Below are 20,521 nucleotides of genomic sequence, written 5' to 3'. Positions count from 1 at the left end.
TTATTACCCTGTAACATCTTATTACAGTAACCCAGCTCCTGAGTGCCTTATTACCCTGTAACATCTTATTACAGCAACCCGGCTCCTGAGCACCTTATTACCCTGTAACATCTTATTACAGTAACCCGGCTCCTGAGTGCCTTATTACCCTGTAACATCTTATTACAGTAACCCAGCTCCTGAGTGCCTTATTACCCTGTAACATCTTATTACAGTAACCCGGCTCCTGAGTGCCTTATTACCCTGTAACATCTTATTACAGTAACCCAGCTCCTGAGTGCCTTATTACCCTGTAACATCTTATTACACTAACCCGGTTCCTGAGTGCCTTATTACCCTGTAACATCTTATTACAGTAACCCGGCCCCTGAGTGTCTTATTACCCTGTAACATCTTATTACAGTAACCTGGCTCCTGAGTGCCTTATTACACTGTAACATCTTATTACAGTAACCCGGCTCCAGCAATTTTATAACGCAGGACAGAAACACCTCCGTGGTTGTCTGCGGTATTCTTCTGATTACAGAGCTAAAGGAAGAGACCGGTGCACTGGGCTACCACGCGCATGCCACCCAGTTTCCCAGTGAGCTATGCTGCAGGTCCTTGAGAAGCATTGGAAGGCCGCAATTGCGTACACATGCACGGTTGTAACTCTCGTACAATGAGAAGCTTCTGATTGGTGTAATTCCTGGCCCAGACTTAAATAAAGGAGAGCTTGCAAAGGCAGTACACAGCAGGTCGGAATGGTTTAAAATCTGTTATTTCACATAACCCCCAGATAAAACATACAAATATACAAGCACGCGTGCTTTCCTTGGTGGTATATCTCCAAAATAGTTTTTAAAAATACCACATATTAAAGTGTTCCTTTAAGGGAGGACCTCCCAGGGAGGGTACTGTTTCTTAAAAAGAAAATTCATATTCACATTAAGTTGGCATCTACTTCGATGCAGACCTTCAAAACCCATTTTACAAAACCATTTTGAAATCTTTCCTAAGCCCCCTATTTACCTGCTAAACCAATTTGTCGCACTTTATAAGACTTTAAAGGGACTCTATAGTCTACATATAAAAGCAAGAAAGACAGGTCCCCCAGCCTTCCTTCTTGCTTTTATATGTACTTTCAAATATAAAAAATCATTTTCGATGCTTTTTTATATTAAAAACTTACCTCCGTTCCAGCGCCGAGCTCCCAGCCATGCCGCGCCCCCTTTTTCGTCAAAATGACGAAATCGCGGGGCCCAATAGGACGCTTCTCTGAGAGAAGCGTCATTGCTCCCTTGTGCGCATGCGCGACTTCGCCACACATGCGCACAGACTTCAGAGGGCGGCATTCATGCCGCCCTCTGAAGTCCTGAGCGCACTACCGCGCATGCGTGCGGCCGCGAGCTGAGCTGACTGACAGCTCAGCTCGCGGTTTTTGCCCACCCCCCTCTCCTCTCTGACAGGCTGGAGAGAGAAGGCGCGCACACAGTGCCTTCTCTCTCCTGCACACGTCAGACGTATCTTAATACGTCTGACGTGTACAGGGCCTTTTTATGGCCACTGGAGGTATTCCTATCAATCAATGTAAACACTGTATTTTCTCTGAAAATACAGTGTTACATTAGATTGCCTGCAGGAAGCTATAGATAATACCTGAACAACTACATTAAGCTGTAGTTGTTCAGGTGACTATAGTGTCCCTTTAAGTGAAATCAAATTTAGCTGAAACTGGAGAGATGTGAGATAGCTTGAATAAAACAAGTGTTAATTAGTATTGGGCAAGATCCTCATTGTATGTAAACTTCTCTTGAATCCCACCATATACTCCCACCCTCCCCCATCACCTGCACAATCAGATCCAGGGGTGAGAGGGGAAGTCTGATGTTTTGTTAGGAGGAGATCAGAGATGCCTGGGCAGGCATGGGAGGAGATGTTAGTTTTCTAAGGGTTTTTTTTTCTTTTTGGGCAAACGACTCAAAAATTTGTGGTTTTGGTCAGAGAGGAGAAGGTGCTTGTGCTGTGATCTCTGAAGGTGAGTGCTGTTTTCTAATGGATACATTTTCGTTTCTTTTGTACCTCAGTTTCATTTTATGAGGTTCCAAAATTCTAAAGTGTCAAATACTATCACACTTTGACAGGAAGTATAGTTACTGATTATTTTTTTTTTTATATATATATATATGTATACCTGGGGAGTCTGGAGTAAATGTTGGGTATGTGTGATATAGGTTATATTCAGTGTTATTTTAGTGTTTTTGATTTTTTTTAAAAGCACTTTTTCCACTGTTATCTGATTTATTTTGAATTTAAAGGAGTTGTTCCAAAGGTATTTAATTTTTGTTTAATCTAATCTGCAGTGATTGGTGATAACCTTACCCCATTTTTGTTGTGTTTCTGATTCATTTTCAAACCCAATTCACAATGTTTTGGGGTACTATGTGTGTGGCCATGTTGGCTACATTTGCAGTTGTGGACTTTTCAAAATTAGAGGGAGATACCACTAATGCAGCGTCTATAGGGAGATACCACTAATGCAGCGTCTATAGGGAGATACCACTAATGCAGCGTCTATAGGGAGATGCCACTAATGCAGCGTCTATAGGGAGATGCCACTAATGCAGCGTCTATAGGGAGATGCCACTAATGCAGCGTCTATAGGGAGATGCCACTAATGCAGCGTCTATAGGGAGATGCCACTAATGCAGCGTCTATAGGGAGATGCCACTAATGCAGCGTCTATAGGGAGATGCCACTAATGCAGCGTCTATAGGGAGATGCCACTAATGCAGCGTCTATAGGGAGATGCCACTAATGCAGCGTCTATAGGGAGATGCCACTAATGCAGCGTCTATAGGGAGATGCCACTAATGCAGCGTCTATAGGGAGATGCCACTAATGCAGCGTCTATAGGGAGATGCCACTAATGCAGCGTCTATAGGGAGATGCCACTAATGCAGCGTCTATAGGGAGATGCCACTAATGCAGCGTCTATAGGGAGATGCCACTAATGCAGCGTCTATAGGGAGATGCCACTAATGCAGCGTCTATAGGGAGATGCCACTAATGCAGCGTCTATAGGGAGATGCCACTAATGCAGCGTCTATAGGGAGATGCCACTAATGCATTGTCCTGTAGGGAGCGCCATAGAGCACAGCTATAATTAGGTAGATGCACTAAATGTATATAATGTATAATGTGTTATTTATTTTTATTTTTGAGGTCTTTTTGTATGTGTTGTGTGTTAAAATCTAGCACTGTATGTGATACTTTTTTTTTTTTTTTCTGTAAACCTTTTGGCCGCCTGGGCTCAGACTGGGTATCCGCATTTAATGAGCACCTTTTGTTATACATTCAGTGGTCTCTCTTTCTATTGACTGGGGGTCAATGATCACAGCAGGCAATGGAAATGGTGAAATCACCAGCTTCCCCCATGTAGTCCTCTTCAACCTATTGTTCCTGTAAGTTTTCTTGTAATTGTCCTATTTATAGTTAAATCCCCCACTCTCAAAATATTGTAAAGCGCTACGGAATCTGTTGGCGCTATATAAATGGCAATAATAATAATAATAGGTAGGAGGGGATGAGGAAAATGGGCCGTCTAAAGGTGGCTCACTAATGTACAACTACAGTATATATAATACTATACTATAATATAATACTATATATATATATATATACACACAATATACTAGAAAAGTTAGCAAAAAAATTAATTATATATATATAAAACTTAATATTTTTTTGCTAACTTAACTAGTTCCTCTTGAGTGTAAATGCTCCATCTATCTCTTCTTTTCATCCATGCTTATCTTGCAATAAGGAACATGGGAACATACATGCCGAGTGTCTGGGATTTGGAGGCACAGTCCTGATTATGGCCCCATGTCTCGTCGTCTCACAATTTTTCTTTTGGTGTTTCTCGCAATATCTGTACGTAATGAATGTTTGCTGGCATTGTGCTTCCTCTGCACATGGGCAGCCCTGTATGGGCGTCTTGTAAGGCCAACATGCCCAATATCTGCCCTCTGCCTTACCTGTGTCACTGGCCCCACTCTGAATTCATACCTACCGTTGTGTTGAGGCGTGTGTTCAAGGTTAGTTATAGGATCATTTTTCTAAAATGGAAAAACTTTTACTAAAAACAGCCACTAAAACAAACAAAGACAATCAATGGCTCTGTGTACCCTGGAATTATCACCGTCCTTCGTGACATTTTTACAGACCTGCTTCTTGGCAAACTATCTAGGACAATGTGTGTTCATGTCAGGAACGTCCCTGCTCTCTATTAATCCTCATTTCTCTTGGTTTTGGCACAACGGACTTCCCGCTGCTCCTTGTTAAGACTTCTTAATCTTGATCTCCATGGCTGCGCTCCTTCCAGGTTCTCATCTCTCTTCTCCCATTTTTAAAAAAAATGTTTTTAGATGTTTATTTTTAATTTTATTTGTTGTTTAACTTTGGCAGAGCTGTATTAGTACAGCAGAATGTAGACATCGGGGCACACAAAAAAGGCAAAGTTTGGTGCATAGATAGATCCTTCCTCTGCACCACCATAGTGAGCAGATAACCAAATGTCTCCAGCCACAGCAAGTCCTCCAACACGCTCAGATTAGGTACTAGTGATTTATTAATTTATTTTAAAGCTTTTTCTTTTCTGGCAGCTCTAACTAGTACTCTTTAGCTGGGGTACCTCAGTGTTGAATACCTCCAACAGTTGTGAACAAGGAATTGGGCCGGGGTGGCCGGGCACCTCGGGGGTGGGCTATGTCAGTGACACGGACCTTGTAATCAGAGATGCCTATAACTTGTGGGCCTGTACAGAAAGGCTGGCTCCCAGTCCCAGCTCTCTGGACCATGATGGGAGCCCTCCTAACGATCCCATTGCACTGTGCAGCCTAGGGGCAGTTCCCTGGTGTCAACAGATATGAACAGGACGCCTAAAATGGGACTGTTCTGCCAAGAGCAGGATTTTTAGGAAGCCTGGTGTATGTTTTGGATTCCGTTCTATTTTTATTCAATATTGGCAATCCATTGGTTTTCAGTACGTTGATGGCACCCAGATCTCTTCCTGTCTCCCCTGATCTCTTATCCTTTCTTCCTTCAAGTGACCAGCCATCTCTCCTTCTCCTCTTTATCTGGAAGACTCCCCCCTTTCTGAAACTGAGCCTCTCCAAACCATCAACCCTACAATGGAAGTCTTGGGGTCTGTGAGAAATGCAACCAGTCTCACGCCTTGATTACTGCATGTGCTTGAGTTATCCCGTGACAGTCCATTACAAATGCTCCTGCCAAGTTTATCTTTCTACCTGCGTATTTCTCTCTTCCCACATTTGTCCTTCCTTATTACACTGACGTCTTGTCCCTTCTAGGACTAGGATTTATAACCACCCTCTCTCCACAAGTGTGCCTTCCAGGAATACTCAAAGCACTATAACCACTACAGCATGTTTTAGAATGGTGTGACTTCTTGCATGCTGTTCGCTGGGTGCTGTTCCCTGCCTCCACTACATCCGTCCAGAGAGCTCTACGCAATCAACTAACGTTCTCAGCCAATACTAGACCTGTATTTCAGGAGAGCTAATGCAGTGTTCTGGCTCTCTGGGATACTAAGGATTCACGCGCACCTTGCAGCAGCTTGCTTCTTCTGTGTCCGCACCCCAACTACTATCTTCAATTATAGGATTTCCCTCAAGTTACCCCATTCTTATGCAATGCACCGACGTCCACTGTCACCAATCCTTTATAAATAAAAAAAATCCCATTCCATATGAGGAATCTTTTTGTCTTAACACTTTCAGTGTTCTCCTATTGCATCCCACCTTAGTCTCACCTTGGGTAACTTATCTGCCCTAACCCTCCCCCATACTACATTACTCCCATAGGGCATGTATATACGTAAATACTGTATCTTGTTATGTCTGCTATCCGTCCAGGTATTTTGCCATTGTGACCTCTTTTGTCTGGTAGACCGCCACTAGAGGTCGAGTTAACCCTGAAACATAATTTTTGCAGTTTCTTAAAAACTGCAATAATTACCTTTGCAGGGTTGAGATACCTAGGACACTGGACCCAGACCACTTCAATGAGCTGAAGTGGTCTGGGTGCCTATAGTGTCCCTTTAAACTACAGCAGCAGGCAAGTTAGGTTGAGCAGCAGTTGGTCAGATAACAGTAGAGTCTCACCCAACATGGCCACTCAGACAGATAAAAGTGACATTTTATGTTTATTTTATTTTTTAAATTGCATAAAATATGATATTGTTTCATTAAATGTAAGAAACCTAACAATAAAATAATTAAAAGTTAACATTTTGACAGCTGTCCTTTAAGCAGTAATAGAGAACCTGGAACAATTTTAGGGTTAAACCTGATCATTCAGTGACTCTCCTCTGGACAATAGGACTACGGGGGTGGGGTAGTAACTGGGCAGTGGGACGCCATGCGTCCCTTTACTATATTTGCAGAGTTGTCATACTTCATACAGAGCACTGATTACACCGCAGGAGTATTCGCACACGGCAGAGATGTATTTAAAATGTGCAGAGACACTGATTAAAGTGTAAACTTTTTCAATTGTTCATATTTGATATTTGACTGTGCAACCCCAACGTATACTTATTCCTCATTCTCGGTTCCTCTACCAGAGGCCTGGGAGTCTTGAGGGTTCTGCGCAGTATCTTAGCTGTTCCTAAAACTCCACTCTTCTGGACAGCGATCTCCGATGTCCCACCTGGAATCTGTTGAAGCCACTCTCCCAACTTCGGGGTCACATCCTCGTGTGCTCCTATCACAACTGGGTCTACTACTGCCTTCACTTTCCACATCCTTTCTAGTTCTTCTTTCAGTCCTTGGTATTTCTCCACCTTCTCATGTTCCTTCTTCCTGATGTTATAGTCACTGAGTATTGACACATCCACCACGACTGCAGTCTTCCGTTCCTCATCTTCCACCACGATGTTGGGTTGGTTGGCCAGCACTTGCTTGTCTGTCTGGATCCGGAAGTCCCACAGGATCTTAGCCCTGTCGTTCTCAACTACTCTTTGTGGCATCTCCAATCTGGACTTAGGCAGGTCCAATCCATATTCTGTGCAGATGTTTCGGTACATAATCCCAGTAACTTGGTTGTGTCTCTCAGTGTATACTGTCCCTGCTAACATCTTGTTGGATTGTGTCAGAGGTCTCTTTGCACAGTCTGCCCCTTGGGTCCGGTCTTGTGTGGTTAGACGCCGCTTCTATTGATCTGATGCTGATATATACACTAATAATAATTTTAAATGATTTTACTAGTAAATGTACACTTTCCCCTAATATTTTTCTCTGCAGTATTGTACGCTTCCAATACACAAATAGGATATTATTATTATTTAACCCCTTATGACCGGAGGGCGTACTATTACGTCCTTTTAAAAGCGGCTCTAAACGCCGCAGGGCGTAATAGTACGCCCTCCGTTTTTTAGTAACTTACCCGGTCGCCGGCGGTCCCACGCCGGCGATCGCGGTTGGGGGGACTCCCAGGGAGCCCCCCCGCGGCAGATCTTCCTCCTCCGGTCCCTCCCGGTCATGTGAGAGTGAGGTCCTTGCGAGGACCTCACAATCACATGGCCGGGATAGCTGGCTTCTGTATTGCCAGCAGGGGGACTAACTGTAATGACAGTTGGTCCCCCTGCTGGCTGAAAATAAAATCAAATAAAGTTAAAAGTGTAAAAAATAAATAAATATATACTTAGATCATATATATATATATATTATATATATATATGATCTAAGTATATATATACACATATACACACACACACATACACTGTCTAGGTGTATTTTAATATTAAAAAAAAGGGGGGTAAGGTTAGCGCTAATAATATATTGAACAGGCAGCGACCTTTAGAGGGTAACCCTCTAACCCTCTATATAAGAGATATACAGTAAAGAAAAAGGTTGCGCCACAGATTAAATAAAAAAAAAAAAAAAAATAAATAAAAGTAGGAATAACAATACAAATATAAAAATATAAAAATGAATAAAAATACAAATAGGTATAGTCCAGAATGGTTGGTTAGTTCCAATAGGTGTCTTGAGGTAAAGTAGGTATAGTCACTAATTCCGCTGTGGGTGTAGGTTCTCTTGTTGTAGTAGTTTCTACCGTCTCGTAGTATGGAAGACACAAGGTGAAAGGACTAATCGTGCGGAGTGTATACACTTAATGTGACAGTATAAATAATATATGTTGCACTCACATTTAGTTGAGCTATAGCCAGCTCAGGGTTTGTAGGCATACAGCGGTATAATCCCCGCTTATGGGATATATTGTTGCTTGTCCTCCAAGGGGTACGTCCAACTCTCAGGAGAAGAGGGAAATAAAAACAGCAGATAGTGCTCTCTGATTAAATTAAAAGATGGTGAGTAAAATAAGATAAAATATACTCACAGGTAAAGTGCAGAATCCACTGCACTTTAGAAATAGCGTTAGTGGTATAATCCCCACTTCAGGATATGTAGAATAAAAAATGCCAGGAAAAAATAAAATAATAATGATAATTGTGTATATAAAATGATAGTGGTACAATAGTCTGACCAAAAAATCATTTATTATAAAATAACACAATATAAATAACCATTTAACGCGTTTCACCGCTGGGGCTTTATCAAAAATTTTATAATAAATGATTTTTTGGTCAGACTATTGTACCACTATCATTTTATATACACAATTATCATTATTATTTTATTTTTTCCTGGCATTTTTTATTCTACATATCCTGAAGTGGGGATTATACCACTAACGCTATTTCTAAAGTGCAGTGGATTCTGCACTTTACCTGTGAGTATATTTTATCTTATTTTACTCACCACCTTTTAATTTAATCGGAGAGCACTATCTGCTGTTTTTATTTCCCTCTTCTCCTGAGAGTTGGACGTACCCCTTGGAGGACAAGTAACAATATATCCCATAAGCGGGGATTATACCGCTGTATGCCTACAAACCCTGAGCTGGCTATAGCTCAACTAAATGTGAGTGCAACATATATTATTTATACTGTCACATTAAGTGTATACACTCCGCACGATTAGTCCTTTCACCTTGTGTCTTCCATACTACGAGACGGTAGAAACTACTACAACAAGAGAACCTACACCCACAGCGGAATTAGTGACTATACCTACTTTACCTCAAGACACCTATTGGAACTAACCAACCATTCTGGACTATACCTATTTGTATTTTTATTCATTTTTATATTTTTATATTTGTATTGTTATTCCTACTTTTATTTTTTTTTTTTTTTTTTTTTTTATTTTATCTGTGGCGCAACCTTTTTCTTTACTGTATTTTAATATTAATATATATATAATTATATATATATATATTAATATCAAATTACACGTAGACTGATACTGATTAAATATATATATAATTATTGTTATATATATATTTATAAATAATATAAACAAAATAAATATGTAAATACGTAAAAAAATAAAAAAATAAATAATTAAAAATAAAATATTAAAAAATATATAGATGTGTTTTATTTCGTTCTAACTGTATTGTGATATTAATATATATATTTATATCAAAATACACGTAGAACGAAATAATATATAGATATCTATATACATAAATATATACGTGTGTGTGTATATATATATATATATATATATATATATATATATATATATATATATATATATATACCTATATATAAATAAAAATATTTAAAAAAAAAAAAAAAAAATATATATATATATATATATATATATATATACACATATGTATATATATACATATATTAATTCTACACATATATTTATGTAATAATTTTACATAATTAGGTATCCTAATTAATTACAATTAGCGGGACCTGCCTGACCACCCATGCCGAAAGTATAGGGAATTTAATTTGCTAGCACTATATTTAACCCTATAACTTTCCAAGACACCATAAAACCTGTACATGGGGGGTACTGTTTTACTCGGGAGACTTCGCTGAACACAAATATTAGTGTTTCAAAACAGTAAAATGTATTACAACCATGATATCGCCAGTAAAAGTGAAGTTTTTTGCATTTTTCACGCACAAACAGCACTTACACGGACGATATTATTGCTGCAATACTTTTTACTGTTTTGAAACACAAATATTTGTGTTCAGCGAAGTCTCCCGAGTACAACAGTACCCCTCATGTACAGGTTTTATGGTGTTTTCAAAAATTACAGCGTCAAATATAAGGCTTGTGTTTCATTTTTTTCACATTAAAATTCGCCAGATTGCTTACGTTGCCTTTATGACCCTATGGTAGCCCAAGAATTAAAATTACCCCTATGATGGCATACTATTTGCAATAGTAGACAACCAAAGGTATTGCAAATGGGGTATGTCCAGTCTTTTTTAGTAGCCACTTAGTCACAAACACTGGGCAAAATTGGCGTTTTTTGCATTTTTCACACACAAACAAATACTAACGCTAACTTTGGCCAGTGTTTGTGACCAAATGGCTACTAAAAAAGACTGGACATCCCTTATTTGCAATACCTTGGGTCGTCTACTATTGCAAATGGTATGCCATTATGGGTGTAAATTTATTTCCTGGGCTACTATACAGTCTCAAAGGCAACGTAACCAATCTGGCGAATTTCAATTTCAAATGTAACACGCTATATTTGACCCTGTAACTTCCCAAAACACCATAAAACCTGTACATAGGGGGTACTGTTTTACACGTAAGACTTTGCTGAATACAAATATGTGTATTTTATTGCAGTAAAAGCAAACAGTATTATGACATTGGCAGTTAAAATGTCATGTAGAACTAAAAAAATCAAAACAATCTTATTTTCTCCCATTTTTTTCATATTAAATTATGTTTCATAGCTAAATATTTGATATTAAATGAAAGCCCTGTTTCCCCTGAATAAAATGATATATAATAAGGGGGGGGCATTTAATATGAAAGAGGTGAATTACGGTTGGACAGACATATAGCGCAAATGGCAGGTTTTGTTTACGTTTTGTTTCGTTCACAACTTGTACATTTGGCTGCGGTGTTAAGGGGTTAATAGTATTATTCTTATTATTTTTCTTCTTTGGCTGTATATTGTTTATTATGTTTGTGTTGCACACCAAATCCAGATGCAGGAGTGGCGAGTGTCATCTTGTCTAGGGTTCCAGAAATCCTGGCTCAGACTGTCAATAGTGAGGGCCGTTATCAGTAGAGTAATAAATTGGTGGCGTTACTAGAGTTGGTGTTGGTTTCAAATTTCCTTTTAATACTTTCGTGAAAGGGTTATAATATTAAAACCTAGTCTAGAGGTGACAGTTGTCCTTGTTAAAGGTCCTATCTCTGCATCGAATGTCCTGCATTTATAGTGCATTTATTGGTTGATGGGGTCTACGAAGAACTGAAAATTGCGTAATCCATGCCTGGACCTTAACACGATCGGGCTTTAATGTCTCAGCGTGCACTGGTCTGACGTCTGCAGTTTTGGTGTGAGCAGAGTTAAATCAATCAATACCTGGGACTCCCCTCTGTCCGCTGGCGCTGTTTTTAGTGGCCTGAGACTGACCGATTAACCGAAGTCAGCGCTGCTTAGAGCAATTTAAATTAATTCATAAATCTGTGGCTGAGCCACAGTTTTTGTGGTCTGCTGGCTCCTTTTAGGAAAAAGTGCCCCCCAGTGTCTAAATAGTGTCTAAATATAACCTGCCAGGGTCTATCTGCCTGTGTAATTGGCTGGGATGTAGGCTCCATTGATAATGACATTGAATGTAATTATGGAAATAGCCAGTAGATGGCAGTCACAGACCACTATCTGTTTTTTTTTTTTACTTCTGAAACCCATTCTGAAACCCATTTTCTAATATCAGAATCGATTATTCAGGTTAGGGTTACTGGTGGGGTTAGATTTAGGGATAAGAGTCAAGTAGGGTTATTGTCAAGGTCCGGGTTAATGCTTTAAAAAAAATAAAAAATAAAAATTTTAATGGGGGGTTAGGGATAGTCTAGAGTCAAGGGTAAGCTAAGAACAGGTACTGTTCATGGTTAGCGTTGGTGTAAGCATAGGGTTATGGTTGGTAGTGTGTGTGTGTGTGTGTGTGTGTGTGTGTGTGTGTGTATAACCTGGCTCCCGATTGCCTGATTAGCCCCTGTAACATCTTATTTTTCCCCTTTAGGATATTCTCCCCAACGCTGTCCTTCTAAGCAGGTGAAATGACCGTCACATACACAGCCCGGGTGGCAAAAGCCCGTTTTGGCGGATTTTATAAGCTGTTGCTGCTATGGAGGGGGAGTATATATAAATTGTTGTACAAAGAATTTTTGGCATTTTTCTTCATGTACGCATCCCTCAGCATCACTTACAGGTAAGGCGTTAGTTGGACTCAATAATTACTGAGCAGAGATTCTGTTTAATTGGTGAATTTTGAGGGACAGGATTAGGGGACGGAGTTTCTGCTCGACGGGTTGGGTGCGAAATGTCAGGATCCATCCATGGGGCAATTACATTATAAATGAAATCTCACGCATAAATCAAACCTTTTGATCATGTGACCCAGGCTCCGCCTCCCCATCCCTTATTTTGAACAGACTCCTGCTCACTGGAATTGTTAATTAATATAATGATAAAGAGGATGTTTTAAGTCTCAAGGCTATAAGGTGTACAGCTTAACCCCTTCATGGCAACGGTTTTGGGACATTTCTCTATAGTAGGACTACCCACCACTGACACTGGGGTTAAGGTGAAATGGTGGTGCCTGTCGCATGTGGCGTTCAAAGCGCAATGCTCTGCAGAAGGGTTGAGAGGGATGATCTGCAGGGTTGCCTTATGTTTTGAACTGCTTTGCGCTTTTTCAGGTTCTTTCTATCAGATGAGCAGAAACGTTGTTTTGAGAAAGTGTCGATCTACTGCAATAACTACGCAAACTTGATTCCAGTGTCCTTCGTCCTGGGTGAGAATCTCTTCCTTTCCTTTATTCATTTAAAGTTATAACGGTAATCTGTACTGTAGAATGTAAACGCCCCCCTGCCCTCACCTGTTGGATCCTAGGTTGGTAATTTTTCAATATATTGTTCAATTGTTTAATTTCTAAGGAAATCACAGTTACTTAAAAAGTGTCATGTAAACCTCCTGGTCTGACTTTGTTACGTTTGCGTTTATGGAGCCATCATCTGGTTTTAATGAGATTTCTTGCTAGACCTTGTGCACTCAACCCATGTTCTTCCAAACCTAACTCTCCTCTGCTCCTGCAGGTTTTTATGTTACGCTGGTAGTGAATCGGTGGTGGAATCAGTATCTCTGTATGCCGTTTCCGGACCGTGTGATGTGCGCGATCTCCGGCACTGTACATGGGACAGATGAAAGGGGACGATTATACAGACGAACGCTAATGCGCTATTGTAGCCTGTCTGGGCTTCTTATCTTGCGTTCTGTCAGTACTGCTGCCTTCAAGCGGTTCCCGACTATAGATCATGTTGTGGAAGCTGGTGAGTTTGATCTTCCATGAAATTGGGAGAGAACAAATTGAGCTGCGGAAATGAAGTGTCATTCCCACCATAGGATGACCCAGACAAGATGGAGTTATGATACACTGAAACTTTATTTTTCAAAATTAACTTTTTTTTTTGTTGTTGTTGTTTTTTTCTTCAGGTTTTATGACTCGTAATGAAAGAAAGAAGTTTGAGAATCTTCGCTCGTCTTATAACAAATATTGGGTTCCGTGTGTGTGGTTTTGTAACCTGGCTGCGCAAGCACGGAATGAGGGCAGAGTACATGATGACCATGCTTTCAATATGCTCATTGAGGTGAGATCTGGTTGTAATGTGATGTAGGGTGCTGTGATTGGCAATGAATTGGCAGGGGACGCAGCATTGTAGGGTGCTGTGATTGGCAATGAATTGGCAGGGGACGCAGCATTGTTGGGTGCTGCGATTGGAAATGAATTGCAGGGGACGCAGCATTGTTGGGTGCTGCGATTGGAAATGAATTGGCAGGGGACGCAGCATTGTTGGGTGCTGCGATTGGAAATGAATTGCAGGGGACGCAGCATTGTTGGGTGCTGCGATTGGAAATGAATTGCAGGGGACGCAGCATTGTAGGGTGCCGTGATTGGCAATGAATTGGCAGGGGACAAAGCATTGGATGTTCACCTCAGTGGTGTTTGGTGTTAAAGGGATTCTCTAGTGCCAGGAAAACAAAGCAGTTTTCCTGGCACTATATAATCCTACAGTGCCACCCCTCCTGCGGCAATGAAGGGGTTAAAACCCTCTCAGTCCCTTACCTGAATCCAGCGCCGATGTAGAGCGTGAGGACATCCAGCGTCAGATACCGGACCAAAGGTCAGTTTCAAGTCAAGAAGTCCCTCTAGTGGCTGTCTGGTAGACAGCCACTAGAGGTGGAGTTAACCCTGGATAATAGAAGGAAAGGTGATTACGCAATTTTACCCAGATTTTGTATATAATCTCTAGGCTCTGTGAATACAGAAAACCAACATAGGGTAATATGTTTTACCCTATGTTGGTTTTCTGCATTCACAGAGCCTAGAGATTATATACAAAATCTGGGTAAAATTGCGTAATCACCTTTCCTTCTATTTTCTTTTATATGTAAGTGCTACAAAGGGACTGTGCACTTAGGTGTTTTTGCTGCATGCTACAATATTTCTGTTAATTAGCGCCACCCTTTTCCTTTTTCTTTTTTGTGTTAACCCTGGATAGTAATTACTGCAGTTTCTCAATAACTGCAATGATTACTATTGCAGGGTTAAGGGATATGGAACACAGCACCCAGACCACCTTAATGAGCTGAAGTGGTCTGGGTGCCCACAGTGTCCCTTTAACCACTTAAGGACACATGACATGTGTGACATGTATTGATTCCCTTTTATTCCAGAAGTTTGGTCCTTAAGGAGTTAAAGGCTGGTGTGTGGGTTGGTGGACTTTGGTTGAGGGACTTGTGCTAACGTTATAGACCAGAGACACCGGGCTGGTGTGTGGTATGCCGGGTTTATACCAAGTTACTTGCAATTTTCTCTCCATGTCCTGTGTAACTATTCCAAAAGCACTGCTTGCTGGGAATTTAATAGATTTACTCCAAGCAGCTTGGCATGAATTGTATTGCCTCTGAACAGCCAAAGCTGCAACCATGATAGCACCTCGAACGCTGACTGTGCAAATTGTAATATAATCAAAATTTACATGTGTATTTATATATTTGCATTAATTATTATTTTATTCTTCCAATATTGCGTTGCAGAGTGTTATGTACATTTTACATCTCTGAAAAATGCATTTAACAAGTCTGGACAGTTGGGCAAAACACTGGCTTTGGAAGATTATTTCTTGGGTGGTATTAACCAACCTGCTCTAGACTGTAGGATCGTTTGAGCAGGGCCCTCATCTACCTATTGTTCTTGTGTCACTGTGTAATTGTCTAATTTATTGTAAACCTCCCCCCCCCCCCACCCCCTCTACCCCTTTCATAATATTGTAAAGCGCTGTGGAATTAGTTGGCGCTATATAAATACCAATAATAATATAATGTATTGTGAAAACATGTGATTGGAAAGAGTAGTGTCATAGCTCCCTCTCTCTGCATCGTGAGGTATGGCAGAACCAGAAATTGCCCATATATGGAAAAAACCATTGGAACAACTGCTGCCCCAAAGTTCCGCCTTTACTGGTGAAGGAATGAAGTATATGGTGCAAGTATATGGTGTTGGATGCAAATACACTGTTATACAGATCTGTAAATATAAAGGGTTCGGGTAGAACCATCGGTAAAAGATTTTTGAAGGGGGCTCTGAAGGCCAATATCCATGTAATGGTGTCAATCTCCGGTCATCCCTCCTGCTCCTGCTTATAAAACGTCCTTAGATTATTGAAGGCAATTTTACCAATATATTCCTCTTTCTTTTAGGAACTGAACATATTTCGAGGGAACTGTGGCATGCTCTTTCATTATGACTGGATCAGTGTCCCGCTAGTCTACACTCAGGTAAAACCTCCGTTAAAGCAGGTCGTCCTGTAAAAAGAAATTCAGAGTGGACACAGAGACTCTTTAAATGTTCCCTTTAGTAAATAATCATATCCCGCATCTCACTATTTCACTGCGTTGGCTTCTGCCTCCTTAGATTCCCTGTGTTTTTCATATTATTTAAATGATACAATAATACTTCTGAAGATCATTTCCCACAGTTTAAGTTATTTATTTTGTGTGTATGTGGATTAATTGTGCTCCGGCTAGTAGGGGAAGCCATTTTCCTGCGCACAGCTTTCCTTCGGCGATGTCTCGGGGAGCTGGGGAGCACAAACAATGTTTTCCTGGAAACAAGTCACTTTTTTCCCCAAAGCCTTTTTTAACTTCCCTTTCCTCTCGTTCCTGTACGATCAGGTGGTGACGATTGCTGTTTACAGCTTTTTCCTGACCTGTCTGATTGGGCGCCAGTTTCTAGAAACTAAACAGGGCTACGCCGGCCACGATCTGGATCTGTATGTCCCAGTCTTCACCTTGTTGCAGTTCTTTTTTTATGCCGGATGGCTGAAGGTAAACGAATACCGCAGGATTTTCTAAAGATCTTAATTTTTTTTCACATTGATGGACACACACACAACATACAATCCATCTAAATGTACTAATTCCATAACGCTGCTTTCCCTTCTGTAAAATAACATCCGATTCACAAGGATTCTTAAAGGGACACTATAGTCACAACAATCACTTCATCTCAATGCAGCGTCCCCGTCCTTTTAACCTGGCAATGGAAGACATTGCTGGGTTGTTGTTTTTTGTTTTGGGGGGGGGGGGGGGGGGAAGGAGGTTGTTGTGTGTGGTTTAAAAATAAAAAAAGTTAACATTTCAGGGTTAAATGCACCTGTAGGTGTTTTCATACTGACAGCCACTAGGGGTGCTTACGCTGCACGAGATGCATAAGCCCCATTTGAAAACATTCATTAATTGCTTTCCTAAGGGGAAGCTTGAATGTGCTTGTGGCACATGCCTTCCCAGTGACGTGCATTGGATTGGACAACACCGGAGACCATGCACGAGGCATAGAGTTGATCAGTGGCATGGGAGCCTCCGCGGGGGGCACTAGAGACAGGAATACAAACCTGTATTCCTAACGCTATATTGTTCTTTTAACACAAATGGAGTAATGTACTATGGCACATTTAATGTTTTGCTACCCCTCGTGAAAGATGGGAATGAAACCCAGGGGGGTGCTCCAAAAAAGTGCCTTGGTTTTCCTTACTAAGAGCATAAAATACTGGCCAGTAGCAGATTGAACATGGAGTTTTACTAAGCCAGCTGTTGGCAGATTCCATCTTTATATGACTGATAGGGGATCACAGGAAAGGTACATCCTAAATGGAACATTACAAGGTCCCCTGCACGGGCCCTCAAGAGTTTAAAGGAAGTCAATGTTATCTATAGTTTCCCACAATGTGTGCATTTTAAAACCCTTATTAGAATGGTCACTTCCAGCATTTATTGAGAGAGAGAGAAAGTGTTTTGAATCCAATTTATCATATTCAAATAGAGGGTAAGCCCTCACAATCCAAGAACTCCTTGAGACTAGTAACTCATACTTTCTGCTAAATGCTGTCTGTGTTCTCTCAGGTTGCTGAGCAGCTCATTAACCCATTTGGAGAGGACGATGATGACTTTGAAACAAACTTATTGATTGACCGAAATTTCCAGGTACGGCCCAGGCTCTGACTGATTTCATTGCGTATTATTTCTAAAAGCCTACATATTTTGCTGTGATGTCCAGTAGGTAGACAGGACTCCTGAGTAATTGCAACAAGTGTAACATACAGAGAGAGGAGATATTGACACTGCTCACGTAGCCTTACAGTTGGAACCTTTGGAGGTTGGGGGTTAATTCTGTGTTCTAGATGGACATTTTATTTATTTATTGCAAGGCAGAGTATATGTAACTCGGTAGAGGGCAGTGGTCATGGTAGAAAGGGTGTAATGGAGATGTGACACTGAGCACCAGTTACAGAAGATACGGACTAGATTGTTACCAGCTGTTATTTAAATACAGGAACGTATCCATTGCGTCTGGGTTAGTAGGTGTTCAGTGAACCTTCAGATTTGTCCATTTATTCCTAGGTGTCTATGATGGCTGTAGATGAGATGTATTCTGACCTTCCTCTGCTGGAAAAGGACCGTTACTGGAATGACACCAATCCAAGACCTCCGTACACTGCTGCCACATTATTCCAAAAACATCTCCCATCCTTCCAAGGTTCTACATTTGACATGGCGTGAGTACACCTCTTTTTGTGTTTCTCTATAGATTTGTGTAGGCCACAAAAACTCACTCGTCTTCTTCTCCTAGGTTGGTTAAGGAAGACATGCAGTTCCAACCTCTCACCGACATCGAAGAGATGAATGAAGACACTCTACCTTATCCTATGCACCCCTGCAGCCGTCTCTTTTTGGGCGTTGGGCAATCTCCACTTATCTCCGCTGCAGGCCGAAGTGCACCTTTTGTTGTTCCTGGAAGCCGCTTTACTCTACTAAGGCGTTCAGTAAGCTCTGCCTCTGAATCATCAGACTTTGTTATCCAAGAAACCAACGCAGATTTCTCGTCCAACCCCATGGTTGCCATGTCAAAGCTAGCCCAGTGTTCCGCCAAGCCAGTGTTTCATGTTGAGTCCCAATCCTCCCTCCCACCTGCCGATCAATCTATGTCATGCGACATGGACAAAGAATGTGACCCTATGGAGGAGGAGGAGGTCAAAGATCTATGTTCGGAAGCTTAGACTGGAACTGTATGAGCAAAAGAGAACATGTAGCTCGACATATTGACCTTGCCATCATTACGGTTTCTTTGCTGTAGGACCAGATCGTGCTACAGACTGATCTAACTCCATTGACCTCTCTTTCCCCTACCTACTGGGTGACACACTCCCTTTTTTTACAAGGCTCACCACTCTGGATATCCATCTCTTTGCTGAGCCCTTTTCACAGCTAATCAACACTAAGGTCCATGGATTCCGGGATAGGAGTTGGTGTTTTTATTATGTAACTTACTAACTATGGATTTACCATTATTTGTATTATTTTTTGTCCTTTTCATCTTCGCCATCTTTTTTTTTAATAAGAAGGTAAAAATTAAATAATAATTCTAATTGTAGGCTCTGCAAGTGATTTGGATTCTACACCCAGACATGTTCTCTAGTCTAGGTGAATGTTTGTTTGTTTTAAAGGGGCACTAAGTGATACTATTGCAAGTTGTCCTACTGGTCCTTTTCTCTCAGCACGGCCTACCCATGATATAATACAATTTTAAATGTCAATTTTGTCTAAGCTAATGTAAAACGGGGAATATTGTACAGATATGATATGCCACATAACTACACGCAGATGTAGTGAGTTTGTGCTTGGTGTCCCTTTTAAAGGTGAGTAAATATTCTGTATTGGGTAGTGATGGACTACCCAATATATGTTGGTGGAATTTCAAAAATGCAGATGGCTCTGGTTATTTACTAGACTCTGGCCGTGCCTCCAAAAGGCAAAATATTGATGAAAAATATTCTACCTCCCCTGTCAAATTTCCCTACGTGGTGGTTGTGGCGTCCCACCAGCTAATGACCTAGTGGGGGCAGGGACCATTTCCTTTGCATTATATGCAGAAAGTGAGTGAAGGACACTCCAGGCACCAGTACATATATGATATATTTATTCTACAAGATAAAATATTTAATATTTTTGCACAAAAAAAAATTAATGTTTTGCAGAATGTTGCAGCAAAAACCTCCCACTTTGCCCCTACTCGTTAATCCTGTCTGCCAAGTTTCATGGAAGATCCTTGTCTGAATGAGGGAATCAAGAGCAATTGGCTCAATCATAGTTGGGCTTTATCTTGTCTATAAGTTTGTCCCGAGACGTGCGAATATATAGTTTTAAAGTGGAGGGTTAAAAGACTCCTGGCCGCTAGGAAGGTATGGGTAGCCAGTCATCTAGAGTTGAATGGTACTAAAGGAGGGACTAGTAATAATAAGCAAGTCACTGGATTGATGGAAAATTCCATCATCTGAAATGTGGTCCGCAGTTATGCCACCGTATGCCAGAGAGGCACTCTCACATATATGCAACATTGTGCCTTCTTGAGTGCTACAGCGCCAACAATGTGAGGGCACTTACAAAATGTAAAAGGTGAAATAATAAATCATACCAATCGTTGAGTGGTTTTTTTTGTTTGTTTTTTTAATACTTTTCCCAAGTGAACATGTACGGAAAGGGGAGGGGGACGGGACTATAGAAATATAGTGCGATACTGTTCTATAAAATCGACCAACATTAAAAATGGTCCTACTCAAAATTACGGGTGCTTATTGAAGTAAGCTCCCTAACCGAAGAATTTTGCACCCATTCACAGGTGGTACCACATCTTTCATTAATCAGGTCAGACTATGTGGTTTCTCTTCACCCAACAATCAAAATAAATAAATGGCACTATCTAGTGTAGGTTATTCCCAAAAACATTTTAACAAAGCGGTATATTTTTAAAGCGATATAAAAACGCTTACAATAA

General features: G+C 40.7%; 1 protein-coding gene across 1 annotated transcript; it reads left to right on the top strand.

Moving 5' to 3' along the window:
- The first annotated feature begins 1,867 nt into the window (after positions 1-1,867).
- BEST2 (bestrophin 2) lies at positions 1,868-20,043 on the top strand. The gene is made up of 10 exons (XM_063449584.1): positions 1,868-2,017; positions 12,152-12,340; positions 12,831-12,925; positions 13,227-13,460; positions 13,624-13,778; positions 15,892-15,969; positions 16,366-16,518; positions 17,593-17,673; positions 18,091-18,245; positions 18,320-20,043. Exons 2-10 carry the CDS (start codon positions 12,189-12,191, stop codon positions 18,744-18,746), a joined length of 1,530 nt encoding a protein of 509 aa, XP_063305654.1. The 5' UTR covers positions 1,868-2,017; positions 12,152-12,188; the 3' UTR covers positions 18,747-20,043.
- Positions 20,044-20,521: the final 478 nt, after the last annotated feature.

Source organism: Pelobates fuscus, chromosome 3 (genome assembly GCF_036172605.1).
Source record: "Pelobates fuscus isolate aPelFus1 chromosome 3, aPelFus1.pri, whole genome shotgun sequence".
Taxonomy (NCBI): domain Eukaryota; kingdom Metazoa; phylum Chordata; class Amphibia; order Anura; family Pelobatidae; genus Pelobates; species Pelobates fuscus.
The sequence above is the reverse complement of the archived record's forward strand: the minus strand, read 5'-3'. Positions and strand labels throughout refer to the sequence as shown.

Excerpts from the sequence above, each read along its gene's own strand:
- BEST2 (XM_063449584.1), top strand. The coding sequence starts at position 12,189 with ATGACCGTCACATACACAGCCCGGGTGGCAAAAGCCCGTTTTGGCGGA. Across the intron at positions 17,674-18,090 it reads TGATTGACCGAAATTTCCAG|GTGTCTATGATGGCTGTAGA; the intron begins GTACGGCCCAGG and ends ATTTATTCCTAG. Across the intron at positions 18,246-18,319 it reads GGTTCTACATTTGACATGGC|GTTGGTTAAGGAAGACATGC; the intron begins GTGAGTACACCT and ends TTCTTCTCCTAG.